The sequence below is a fragment of the Branchiostoma lanceolatum genome, chromosome 2, assembly GCF_035083965.1.
Source record: "Branchiostoma lanceolatum isolate klBraLanc5 chromosome 2, klBraLanc5.hap2, whole genome shotgun sequence".
NCBI lineage: Eukaryota > Metazoa > Chordata > Leptocardii > Amphioxiformes > Branchiostomatidae > Branchiostoma > Branchiostoma lanceolatum.
In genome coordinates, this window is record NC_089723.1 from 23,288,669 (window position 1) to 23,301,544 (window position 12,876).

The 12,876-nt window shown below is 39.8% G+C and overlaps 2 protein-coding genes across 2 annotated transcripts; one reads left to right on the plus strand and one right to left on the minus strand.

Moving 5' to 3' along the window:
- Window positions 1–252: 252 nt before the first annotated feature.
- On the minus strand, window positions 253–6,765 carry LOC136428012 (eukaryotic translation initiation factor 3 subunit H-B-like). Its single transcript, XM_066417253.1, has 8 exons — window positions 6,655–6,765; window positions 5,673–5,826; window positions 5,113–5,280; window positions 4,390–4,489; window positions 3,660–3,809; window positions 2,932–3,067; window positions 2,000–2,143; window positions 253–467 (listed from the first exon to the last, which is right to left on the minus strand). Exons 1-8 carry the CDS (start codon window positions 6,700–6,702, stop codon window positions 369–371), a joined length of 999 nt encoding a protein of 332 aa, XP_066273350.1. The 5' UTR covers window positions 6,703–6,765; the 3' UTR covers window positions 253–368.
- A 135-nt stretch (window positions 6,766–6,900) lies between these two features.
- Window positions 6,901–12,012, plus strand: LOC136428013 (rRNA-processing protein UTP23 homolog). The gene is made up of 5 exons (XM_066417254.1): window positions 6,901–7,016; window positions 7,745–7,882; window positions 9,899–10,135; window positions 11,053–11,184; window positions 11,376–12,012. Exons 2-5 carry the CDS (start codon window positions 7,757–7,759, stop codon window positions 11,571–11,573), a joined length of 693 nt encoding a protein of 230 aa, XP_066273351.1. The 5' UTR covers window positions 6,901–7,016; window positions 7,745–7,756; the 3' UTR covers window positions 11,574–12,012.
- Window positions 12,013–12,876: the final 864 nt, after the last annotated feature.

The following is a 12,876-nucleotide window of genomic DNA, read 5'->3' on the forward strand; positions in this document are numbered from 1 at the left end:
AAATCCAAAGTTGTATCCAGCTTTAAATTATTTCCATCCCACTCATTGTTTGCGAGCCCATGTTGTTAATTTTCATTGCTATATCTGTCATTGTTACTAAAATGCATTTTCATCAATTTCATGTTGTGAAGTTCAGACAGAGTCTTTGGATGGGTGGGGTGAATGTTTTCTGTTCCAACAAGCAAATTTCCGTCCCGGGACAGAGGGACTGGTCCTGGAGACAGCCCTGATCAAATCTAACGAGAAGCACTGAAATAAAAGATCTTCTGATTCTGAACAGAACTCTTCGAGCATTGGAGGGGTTCTAAGTTCGGTGTAGGTGCAGGAATCGTGGTGAAAGAGATGACGTACTACTGCCTTGTGTTTTATTACAGTGACGGCGGTTGAGCTGCACTGCCCTGGGTATCCTCCTGTAGGGCCTTGGCCATGAAGACTTTGCCAAAACTATGAGCTGAATAGTCAGTGATCTAGAAAACATGGAAAACATCACAGATTAGTAATGGTACTGTAATTTGTGTGCAAATGTATTTAAGTTTGTAGTGCCGTTTGATTTTGCGGAAGAGAGGAAATGGAGTGTTCGAGGTGGTTTTTAGTTTGCAGTTGAAACTAGAGTTCCACGACCTCATACCTTCGCCATATGATTTTAACCTTTATGACTGACATATCAGGGGTGTTTGTCATCAATTATAAATCATACCAGTTGATCTTCTTCACCCAAAAAACAAAAGTATGAGCGTAACAAAGAAGGTTATGCTAACAAAGTAACATTTATCATGGATTATGCAAATGGGGTCCTTATTACCATAATTTGATTCAACAATGTTCACATTCACATAAGTTCCAAATGACACAAGTATGAAATTGCCATCCTTTACCTGTATGGTTTTATAGTAGTTTCTCATTTATTATGCAAATTAGGCCTACATTTGCATATTTTTTATCCATCAAAATTCCTCAGTAACAAATGTCACATATGTCAATAGTCATATCATGGAATACAGCGGGTTTTTTAAGTTGTCTCATTAATTATGCAAATTAAAATCTGATTTGCATAATTATCGTCCAATCATACAAAGCATTACGTAAGCTATCTACATACCAAAAATCATTACCATCCATCAAGCCCATCTTGAGTTATAGTATTTTCTCATTAATTATGCAAATTAGGTATTCATTTGCATAATTGATATCTATCAATATTTCTCTCTTCTTCAGTTACATATGTCACATGTTTGAGAGTCATGTCGTGGAATTTGGCCGATGTATAAACTTTCCTCATTAATTATGCAAATTAGATACTGATTTGCATAATAAGTATCTAATCATGTACATCATCACTCAAGCTATCTACTTACCAAAAATTATAACCATCCATCAAGCCCTTCTTGAGTTATTCCCTTTCAAAGTCTGAATCAAAACCTGCTCCTGCAGTTCCAAAAAAGCCGCTAGGGGGCCAAAACCTATACCACTTACTCTCTGTCCAAATAGCTATCTACCACTCAAAAATCAGTTCCATAGCTTGTCCAGAACACGAGATATTGAAACAGGAAGTTCCGCTGCAGTACCGTAACAAGCCGCTAGGGGACCCAAAATCTAATCATTTCCTAGGCTTATCAAGACCTACCCACCTACCAAATATCAAGACAATCCATCTAAGCCTTCTGGAGTTATGCTGTACATTACACACATACATACAAACGCTACCCTCTGCATAACCTTCTCGGCGAAGGTAACAAAGTGGAGTAAACAAAGCAGAACACAGAATGAGCAGGTCTTAAGTTCTACTACTATTACTATTATTCAAAAACCAAAGACGTTTGTACAAAAAATATACACCCTTCACATGTTAGTCCTTCCATGCCATGTATGGACTATGAAAAGAGCAGAGGCAAATAATTCCAGACATATACACTAAATACAATAAAACATGTTTGTTTTAAACACATAGCTTCCTGAACTTGCCACATTTCAGAACAACCCTACAGAACCATGATCATACCTGCTTGCAGTAGCTTGCCAGCTGTCCTGACAGCAGGAGTGCATCCAGTCGGGGAGGGGGGGTGATGGGTTTGAAGATCTTAGTGACGTCTTCTTCGGGCAACGGAGGTTCTCCCTTTGCCTGTCTGGCAGCGTTCTCAAGTTGCTGTTAAGGGTGTAGGAGACAACATTTACTAAGTCAGCAGATTAAATTACTTTGACCTTCGTGAATGGCTGCCCCTACTAGTACTAAGACAGAACATTTCCGATAGTAACTCAGATAAATTGGACGTTCCATATTGCCGGACTGCAGGATACAAAAACTTACCCATGCCATACCTTGTTGAACTGTTGAACACTACTTCTTAATCAATACTTGTGTTTTCAGTTTCACTTATATCGTGTACCGTATATTATACAACCACTACTTAATCAATAATTAAGATGTTCTCAGTTTCACTTATCATATACCATATATTGTACAACCACTACTTAATCAATACTTGTGTTCTCAGTTTCACTTATCGTGTACCGTATATTGTACAACCACTAAACGACACAGATGTATTGAATTATCAATGTCACGTGATTGTTCATGAACACGAATATGTTTTAATGTCTATCATAGATTTTGGCTTATTTGTAAGCTTATTCGATAATGAATAAGTGGATTAGCTGAAATGCATATCAAGATTTTGTGAGAACATCACAATTCAGACTAAGTGTGTCTGCGAGATTGTTCAAGAAAGATAGAATTGAATTGAATAAAATCTGGTATGCCCTATGAGGGTAGGATTCTCAATTCTTGAGTCAAGGGAAAAATCATCTAAAGGACCACCAAAAAGAGGTGACATTGGTCCTTATCTGTAGAGGTGGTCACTTGTACAGATTTGACTGTAGTCTAGAATTGGATATAGACCCTAAACTAGCTAGTTACAGATAGAGCTTTCTCACCCTTTTCTGTGCATACTGGTTCTTGGCTTGAGCCTGCTTGGCCAGGTTACGCTGGTAGTTGTTGAACTTGGTTGTCTCCTGGTTCAGATCATCCACACAGTCCATCAGGCAGTGCAACTGTCTGCTTAGGGAACCACTGTACAAACCCACAAAAAATAACAGGCACTAAACATGAGAGTTCTGTACAAATGTCATGGCAGAAAGAGGTGTCAACGTGTAGCTCCAATACTAAATACCTTGCAACCTTTATCTGACTCTGGGCTAGATTTATGATGGTAAAGAGAAAGAAGATAAAGATGTCAGAGTAGCTGACAATACATGAATATAGGTCATACCTAGACCACATACCTAGGCCAGTGTCACACGGGCTTCTACATTTGTCTTTGTATGACATGTACATAGGCTTCCATAGAATAATTAGAATGCACAAGTGGGTATCATAGCATAATGTGTGCCGGTTGCAACAATGTCAATATTTCACTACCTGATTTGGACGTTGGAATTGCTGTTGTTACAATTTTTTCTCAACTTCTGGCGCATTTTGCATTGAAATGTGTCTTTTTTCGGGTGGGTATGACATATCTATACAAATAAAATAGAACATGGTGTATTCCGTATCACCCTCGGTCCCAGCCATAGGCTGTCGGGAGATCTGACCCGCAGTGATACGAAATTGCGGGTACATCGTGTTGTATTCTATATATATAAACAGAATGACAGACACTGACCTGGCGGCTAAGCTGAGGAAGTCACTCTCCTGTGTCCTGGGGGCCTTTTCTATCAGCTCACAGCACAGCACGTTGATCAGGTTGGAGTTCTTGATGACGACTGAGATCTCCTCAAACAAGTTCTCATAGCCAAGACTATGCTTTTTGAAGCTGTAGACAAAGGTACGTAGGTGTCAGCATAGGTGGTGACACATAGTTCATAAGTAATACAGAGCACTGATGGCTGCTGACGGCTAAAGATTTATACAGTCTTCAAAAAGGTACTGAACTTCATGGTGGATAGCAGCAAGTTAATGTAAACATGTTCATGTAGGCAACTGCCTCATTTACTAGTAATCAGTTTTTAAAAATACTCTAAGAAGAGACACATGCAGATTCCACAACATATCCCTTGAACAAAGGTTTTGCCCAGAGCAAATTGGAAATGAATACCACTTTGTGGCATGCTCTAGATATGATGTTTGACGATAACCAGATATTACAGATTTAACTATTTTAGTTACTGTTAATAAATAGAATTTTAACATTTATTCTGTATTGAATTTCCATTTTCTACTTTGTAATTGATTGTATGAAAGTTTCTGTACTTTGTGTTACATACCTGAACTTGATAAAGCTTCTATTGATCAAAGTTTTAAAGGGTTGTGGAAATGCATATCTGTAGGAACTGTTAACTTTTAACCAAAACTGTTATGCTAGCAACTAAACACAACTAGGCATGAATAAATACCTCTCTGATGTGAACTCCCCTTCCTTGTATGCCTCCATGGCCATGGGTGACAGGCGAAATGCTCGTAAGCACAGGGAGCCTCCTGCAGTCCTCTGTGGGTCTGCAACAGGAAATTACATTATCACATGGTATGTTGGACGGAGTTCGATTCTAGGGTTGTCCCAAGCTTGGACATGTTGTAAGGGATTGCATTCATCATTTCAGATGGTAACGTGAAGTCAGCGGCAAAGTACATGTGTATGAGAGAGCTTCAAACGTAAGCCTCAAGCGTCAAACTTCTACACGTATGGAGAACACAATTACCAAGAAAAATGGGGTGACCTGGTGAGCTTGCCCAAATCTGTGAGCTGCAGCAAAGCCGCATTATTGATACTGGCAAACTATTGCAAATGATATTTATCTTTACCTATGGGAATATGGTCTAATCTAGGTTAATTTACTAAAGCATCAGTCACAAGTATATCAAGTATTGTATTTAGCACTTGAATGCTGTCCTCGCCGTTGTTACTACTCTTACTTTATGTGTGTGTTTTCTGTAGACCTGTTTTCCCCATATATACGTTTTGAAAAAAAGGCTAAATGTCCCAGTAGTGATTGTTGGCATTTATATTTGATTGTTGGCATTTATAATACAAATGCCAACAATCACTATATTATTATATATCATTACTTTCAATGCAGCTACTAGTGAACTGTAAGACAGATTTTGGCAATATTACTTACCATAGACCAGAACCACAGACTCCTCAATCTCGTTTTGGTAGCTGAACTGAGAGTCTAGCAGTGCTCTGTTCAGGAAGGCCCCGTGTACTGTGGACTGGTACCAGCCTACGTGTAGATGGTCGATGTTGACATGCCTCAGACTCCGCATCATCTCCATCTGGTACTGAACTGTGGATTAAATTGGATTAAAACTTACATCAATGGCTATTAGTACGCAGGGGGTTAGTCTCCACCACAAAATCATGACCCTGTGAATATGTGCTTCCATAAAATCACTACCGAAATACTCTCTTGTTTCAAACTAAGGGATCTATAACACAGTGAAAACCTCCTTTTAAATCATGCAGCAAAATCAAGTCCCCTTGAAAATGCATATAGAATGCAAAATGGTGTATTCCATATAGCCCGAGGTACCAGCCTGACCATGGGCCAGAGGGCTGGGACCAAGGGTGATGCAGATTGAGAATACACTGTGTTGTATTCTACACGTATATATATTTTTGATGGGACTTTATCTTGTTCGAATTCGTCTATTGAATACAGAGAACAGGTGTACATACCTTCATCAAAGTCCTCGTCCATGCCATGTCGAGGGAAAGGGAAACAGTTGGTGATCTCCAGCTTATCGTCCACCACCAGTCCCAGCAGCACCCCTTGCACCACTGCCCCGACTGCCCCCTCCTCCTCACAGTGTTTGATGATCTTTAGCACGACCTGAAGCAATGATTACAATGTGATGCAGGGCTCAGGCCTGTAACCGAGGTCCGACACTCCATCAACCCCTTTTGAATTATTCTCCTTCAAAATCTCAAAAGAAGTCAGTCCTGCAGTTCCAGAAAAGTTGATAGGAGGCCCAAACCTATATATACACCACAACTTCACTAGCCCAAGAACTATCTACCTTTGAAAAAATATATAGCATGTCTGCTGCAGTACCGTTGAAAGCCGCCAAGTGGCCCATGGATTCATTTTGCTGACACCTTCCAACATCCAAGGTGTCGGCAAAATGAAGAAATTATTAGATGAAAAAAAATGTCCAAATAGCATATTCATAATCAGAAAGATCAATCCACAAATTCTCAAGTGATAATGTTAACAAACAAACAAGCAAACACACAATAATGGAACAATGGTAATAATTTATCTAATATATCAGTCTCTGTCTTTATAATAAGCTAGTTCGGAGTTGCTACTACGCATGTGCAGTGTCAAAGGTGAAGGCCCCCGCGACGGAAACAGTGCTCGCCTCCACATTGTCTCGATTTGCATAACAACGCCCAGACGGGTCTTGTTTTCGTCGCGGGGGCCTTCACCTTTGACACTGCACATGCGTAGTAGCAACTCCGAACTAGCTTATTTCCAAGATATGTGAACCACATGTGGCATATGGAGAGACTTGGGGAGGGGGGCAACAGCATTCATGCATGGAAATCACACTTCAGTCCACGAATGATGGGTAATAATATGTCGATATTTTCTTAATGTCTGAAGCAGTACGATCGAACTGAAATGAAGAGTGAAGAAGACAAAACCAGCCCTTACCAAGCCATCAATTTGCACGAGTTTCACTTGCTCTCCCGCGACCGCCATCTTGGACACAAAATGGTCTGGTGTCTGTCGTATAATGAGTTTCTCGTTCGTGTCACATCGAATCTTAGCCAACAAAAGTTATTCATGACTAAATAGACATATTTTTCGTAAAAGAGATATGAAATAAATATTACATAATTTTAACGGTTCAATCGTAAGATCTTGATGCCATTTAATGTAATATTTGATTGTAAGTAAAGAAATATTGATGCGAATATTTGAGGTGTTGAACTACGAACTGTATTTCTGGCGAGGATCAAGAAAGCAGCGTGCAACACACACACGACATCACTCGGAAATTCTTGTGTTTTCCGGTGTGTTTCTCTTTTTATGTCGAATACTCACAAACGCTTGCCTAACTGGCACATTGTATGTTAAGGTATTTGATAGCTTAAAGTGGCACTTTGTAGCTACAAGTGGGCGGTCAGAATTTCGCACTGAGTGCACTGTTAGGAAGTGCAGGGTTGTAAACTGCCCCCCTCCCTCAAAAACATGCTGCAAGCTGTAGCATGGAAGTTGTACAAATTACATCAATAGGCCCTCAATAACGTTGTTAAAGATACAAAATTATTTCAAATAGCCTTTGATATATATATATATATATATATATATATATATATATCAAATATATATAACATATATATATATATATATATATGTTATATTAGCCGTGGCGACTAACGAAGGGAGGTTTTGCTTGATATCAAGCAAAAACTCCCTTCGTTAGTCGCCACGGCTAATGTTATATAACCTTGATATATATATATAACGTTATACGTTTAGGTTAAAATGATTTTAACCTCCTTGGTTTAACGTCATATATTTACATGTATAAAGCATGGTTGAGACAAGAAGTGTTTACAAGTCGGGCCTTCACCTTTGACCTGTGTATGCGCATGCAGTTGTAATGAATTGATAGGCATTCGGACACACATATTTGTATGATTGATAATTTGAAAGCAGACATTAAACATAGTCTGCCAACAACCACATAACATTAGATTTTTTAAGATATTGACCTACTCTCTTTTTTTTGTTTCAGTATTTGTAGGACATGAAGGTAAAGAGACAGAAGAATGTTCGCCACATCCTCAGTTTTTACAAGAACAACTTCAGTTACATCGAGCCATACCAGGTGCTGATCGATGGAACATTCTGCAAGGCAGCTCTGCAGTTTAAGGTACACATTGGGTTCCTGATGTGTGTGAAAAAGAAATATTGCATCGCTTACTCGCTCAGGTCCCATCGTCTGAGGCTTAAAGGGATGGTCTGCACGCCTTTTTCCATGATGCGTAGGGAGATATCTTAATTCACCTTTAATTGTAACTGTAAGTCAGCCCACTTTCCAGAATTGATTGTTAACCGTTATGGACAAATTCTACATATGGCGTAGTGGAACGCGAGATTGCCCAAAAGTCACAATGAATGAATGAATGAAGACCTTTATTGTACACACATACCCACTGGGTTTAGTACAGGTCACAACAGAAAACATAACAGTTTGAAAGTACGTATATATATATATACATTACAATGATAAGCTAACTCTAATCTAATGGTTACGTTAATTTGGCCTCTTCTCGCTTCTTGGTAATATTGTAAATATACGTACAGGTGTGTTTTATAATAGAGGGTTTACCTAAAGTCATTAGAAATATGAATTGTTCCTCTTTGCAAAGATGTATAAAATGGGGAAAGCTACATTGAATAAGTTTATAAAGCGCAGCTCTCTCTTCGTTGTATAAACTACATTCTACTAAAAAGTGCTGCTCGTCTTCTATCCTATTTAAATTGCAATGTCTACATATACGTTGTTCTAGGGGAGTGCGGTTATGACGTCCGGTTTCAATGTGAAGTCTGTGACAGCTGATACGGAGTTTTGTGACTGCGGTCCTATGCCGTATATTTTCGAGGCTTAGATACTTTTCTTCGTCATATGTGGACTTGAACAATCTGTAGGATCTCAGTTTGTTTCTAGCTGATCCACCTTTGTTATCATTGTGTATTTCTTTTAGGAAAGTTTGAAAGTGAATATCTTTCAAGCGTTGATTGATGGAATTAATGATTTGGGACGTATCTGTGTTTGGGGATAAAGAGCAATGCCAGATGTAGCCAAAACCGCACTCCTCTAGGGACTTCCGAACTCCTGACGCCCAACATTTGGCTCCAGTTTTGTCTAAGTCCATCTGACAAGCGAGAGCATCTAACTGAAAACTGTCGGCAGGCACTTTCAGACGAAGTCTTAAAAGATGTTTGATGGCGTTTAGGGAGGCCTCCACTTGAATGGGAAACCTACCTAGTTCCGCCCTTGCAGCGAGGCCGCACGCCGATCTCGGTACGTGCAGGGCTTGTTTACAGAATTTTAGGTGAATGGATTCGATAGGGCAGGATTTGGAGCTTTTAACTGAACCCCAGATCTCCGACCCGTAAAGAATAACGGGTTTAACACAACTGTCAAAAAGCTTGTTTCTAACAGACAAAGGTGCGTCGGCTTTGTCCAGTGATTGGTTCATGCTAAATAAAGCTTTTAGTCCCTTACTGTAAAGATGTTTGTTGTTCGCCTTGAAAGTGCCCGCGGAGTTGACAACAATGCCTAGATAACAATAAGATGTCACAATTTCAACCGGATTATTCTTATATATAAAATACAGCTCTTTCGGTAGACGGCCCCCCTTAGAGAAAACAATAATTTTTGTTTTCTTAAGGTTGACATTGAGTTTCCAGGTATGACAGTAGCTTTCTAGTCTATCTAAGGAAGACTGTAGTCCTTGCTTGGACTCAGAAAAAATGGCATGACTGGTTGTTTAGCTGTTCGCAGCCTAGGTTTTACCAATTGACTATAGAGATGTAGCACTGCAGTGTGTATAGGAATACACATCAATTTACTGTCAAACATTTAGGAAGGCCAGCATCGCTAATACATTGTATATATATATTGCCGGCCCTCCTGAATTTACTGTTATTAGCGATGCTGGCCTTCCTAAATTTTGATTAAGTATTGCCAGGTCCCCCCAAGCAGATTCTCATAAGAGGGTCCACATAGGGGACCCCACTATGCTTTATGGTGAATTTAGGGAGGGAAATCGGCCATGTAAACCTCTCCAACACAAAATTCTCTCTCCCCATGGCCAGCTTGATGTGAGTGGCTCTTGATCATTTGATTTTGACAGTTCACATCTTATCTCTCTAAACTCAGGTTGACATAAAGGAACAGCTTCCCAAGTATCTGGAGGGCAATGTCCAGCTGCTGACCACCTCCTGTGTTCTGGCCGAGCTGGAGGCCTTCGGACCGCTGATGTACGGAGCGTTCGTTGTCGCCAAGCGATTCAAACCCAGAAAGTGTGGCCACAAGGGAGCACCACTGCCAGCGGCCGAATGTCTGTTGAGTCTTATAAAGCCACACAATGAAAACCACTACTTTGTTGCAACCCAGGTTTGTATATGTGTGACCTACTCAGTCAAACGGTTAACGTTGTCCCAACATTATCTCAGTTACTGTGCTGTTCCCATTTAATTTGGTGCCATACCCAGCCTTTTCACATGTTTTATGCTATAACTTTATAAGGCCACAGCAAGTAAATTTTATGGATGACTTCTTCTACAGACTCTAAAATCTAAACAAAATGGCCAAAAGATCAAGATGTCTTAATTTTGAAGATAGGGATCATAGATGTAACAAGAAATTATTGAAGCGACAAAACATGGTATCCTACCCGGCAAGTCTTTTGTTTCTGTATGTCTTCAAGGACTTCTGAAGTGCAGTAAGTGACACTAGTGCAGTAGCCTAGTATCACTACAATTACACACAAGGCTACTCACTGGTGTCACAGCTTCAACTACCAAATAAACTAGTTTCTCTTCTACAACTACACTCAAGGCTTCCTAATTAGTGTCACTTCTTCTCAAGGCATTGCCAGATCAGAACTAAATTTCTTAGATTTTTTTTTTTTCAGATCAGAGAAAAATCAATACTCTGGCTGATGTCATTTACTTGTTGTTGCCTAATTGATTGAATAAGAACATAGTCTGGATGGTGTCTGGATGATACTGTAAATGCAGAAATGTCTGCGGTGGTTTTATGTTCACGGTTTTGCGGCGACCGTTTCACCGTGAACTTAAAACCACCGCAAACATTTTTGTTCAATACTGTAGCAGTATGTGACTATAGCACTGCCGCAAACTTAGAACCACCACGAACACTCCATTTTTGCCTTAAACCATTCAAACTTAAATGCATTTACAGTTCTATTTTTCTAGTTTCTCTCCCCATCAGCAGCTTAGATTGGTAACATTTCTTTTGTAACACAAGCAGAGAAAGATTGTTTCATATGTTTCCCCTTTTGTTACCAGGACCCACTGTTGACGCAGAAACTTAAGAACATCCCAGCAGTGCCATTGGTGTACCTTAACAAAGCAACACCGGTACTGGACAGACCATCAGCTAGATCAGTGGCTAAAGCTGAAGGATTACAGGACACCAAGGTGTGTTGATAGACAAAGCAATGGCATTTTTTTAAAGTGTATTTCTTTGTAGATTCTTTGTAGATTCTTTGTAGATTTCAAATTTGTTGAAGAAAGTACTAAATAACAAATCTGTTTATCAAAGTGTAATGAGGACAAGTGCAAGGTACTGTGATTAGTGACATACCAACACGCTTTATTTTCTGTTACAGATTGGATTATCAGAGCATGAAGCTTCAGTGTTGAAAGCCCTGAAGGATGAACCAACAGTGCAACAAAAGAAAAAGAGAAAAAGACCCAAAGCTCCAAACCCTCTGTCTTGCAAACCCAAGAAACAGAAAACATCAGACACTGGAAGTCAGAAGAGTGATCAGGCTGCAGTGAAAAGGAAGAGGAAAAGAAGAAGATGAAAGGAACTATCTACAAGTGTTAGACTAACTGTATCTTATTTTACATTTTGAAGGATGCTTCACATGTCAGTACCTTTTTAAGGATAAGGATGTGCTAGAGTATGTTGATGTCCTGAAGCCTCCGTCACACAGCAGGACAATCGATCAGACGAGACTGAGAGCTCTAAATGACATTTTTAAAAGTAATATGCCTCGTATTCTCTCATTCATCACGCTATTTTAAGGATCGGTACTATGTTCATAGGTCACCGATTCCTGTTCATTGGAACAGGGTAGATTTTGAAGTGAAAAATCTTATTGAATCTCTGGCATTTTTTTTATTCCATGATTTTTCTTTCTGCAATCCACAAATACGGCCGAAGCTTGTCGACTGTACGACAGGCCTGTTTATCATTTTATGTAAGTGCAACATTGGTAGCAATAAACAGGTATGTTTTGATTGTTTGTTTGTTTGTTTGTTTGTTTAGTTGGTTGGTTGGTTGGTCGGTCGGTCGGTCTGTCGGTCGGTCGGTCGGTTGGTTGGTTGGTTGGTCAGAATAAAGTCGGACACATGATATTGGTTTCTTGCAAAGCTTAATTTTACACCCTGTTCACTTTAAGAAATCGTACACATAGGTTAGCCATCAAAGTAGACTTTACGAGTCTTTCTTTTTTTTCAGATGGTGTATCAGTTCTATTGCCCTCAGTTTCTATTGCACTCGCCTCACAACAAGAAACCAAGTGCAGAATTGATATGCCATCAGAAGACAAGCCCTTCTTGTAGAGCCTGCTTAAGCCCCTCTTTCACTGGACCCGCGGCACATTGGCGACCTCGCTGCATACTCAATTGGATATGTGTTACCCTTGACTTTATAGGTATATCATGCAAAGCGTGCAAATTTGACTAAGAAGACAATAAAGCACACAAAGCGTAAAAAGATTTATCTTTATTGATGAAATTTGTTAAGCTCTCTGTCAAATTGCTCAGTCGCAGTGAGGTCGCCAAGGTGCGGCAGGTCCCGTGAGGCTAAATTTCAGATAAGTACACTCTTGCATAGCCATGGATGTACATATACGACATGCCAAAACTAACAACAAGAAATATTAATGGGGCCACATTTTTGTGGGTGTCGGGCACACTTTGCGGTATGAAGTATGTCCTTAATTCCTGTTCTGGATCCATTCCACCAATCTTATTCAGGTCTAGTTACTCTGAGCAGTGATCACCTGGTGATATTCCTTGAAAACTACCAGAGGCACCTTTCAAAAGACATTACATCTTGGCACAAGTACATTGTATTGGCACTGTCTCAGCTAGACTCTG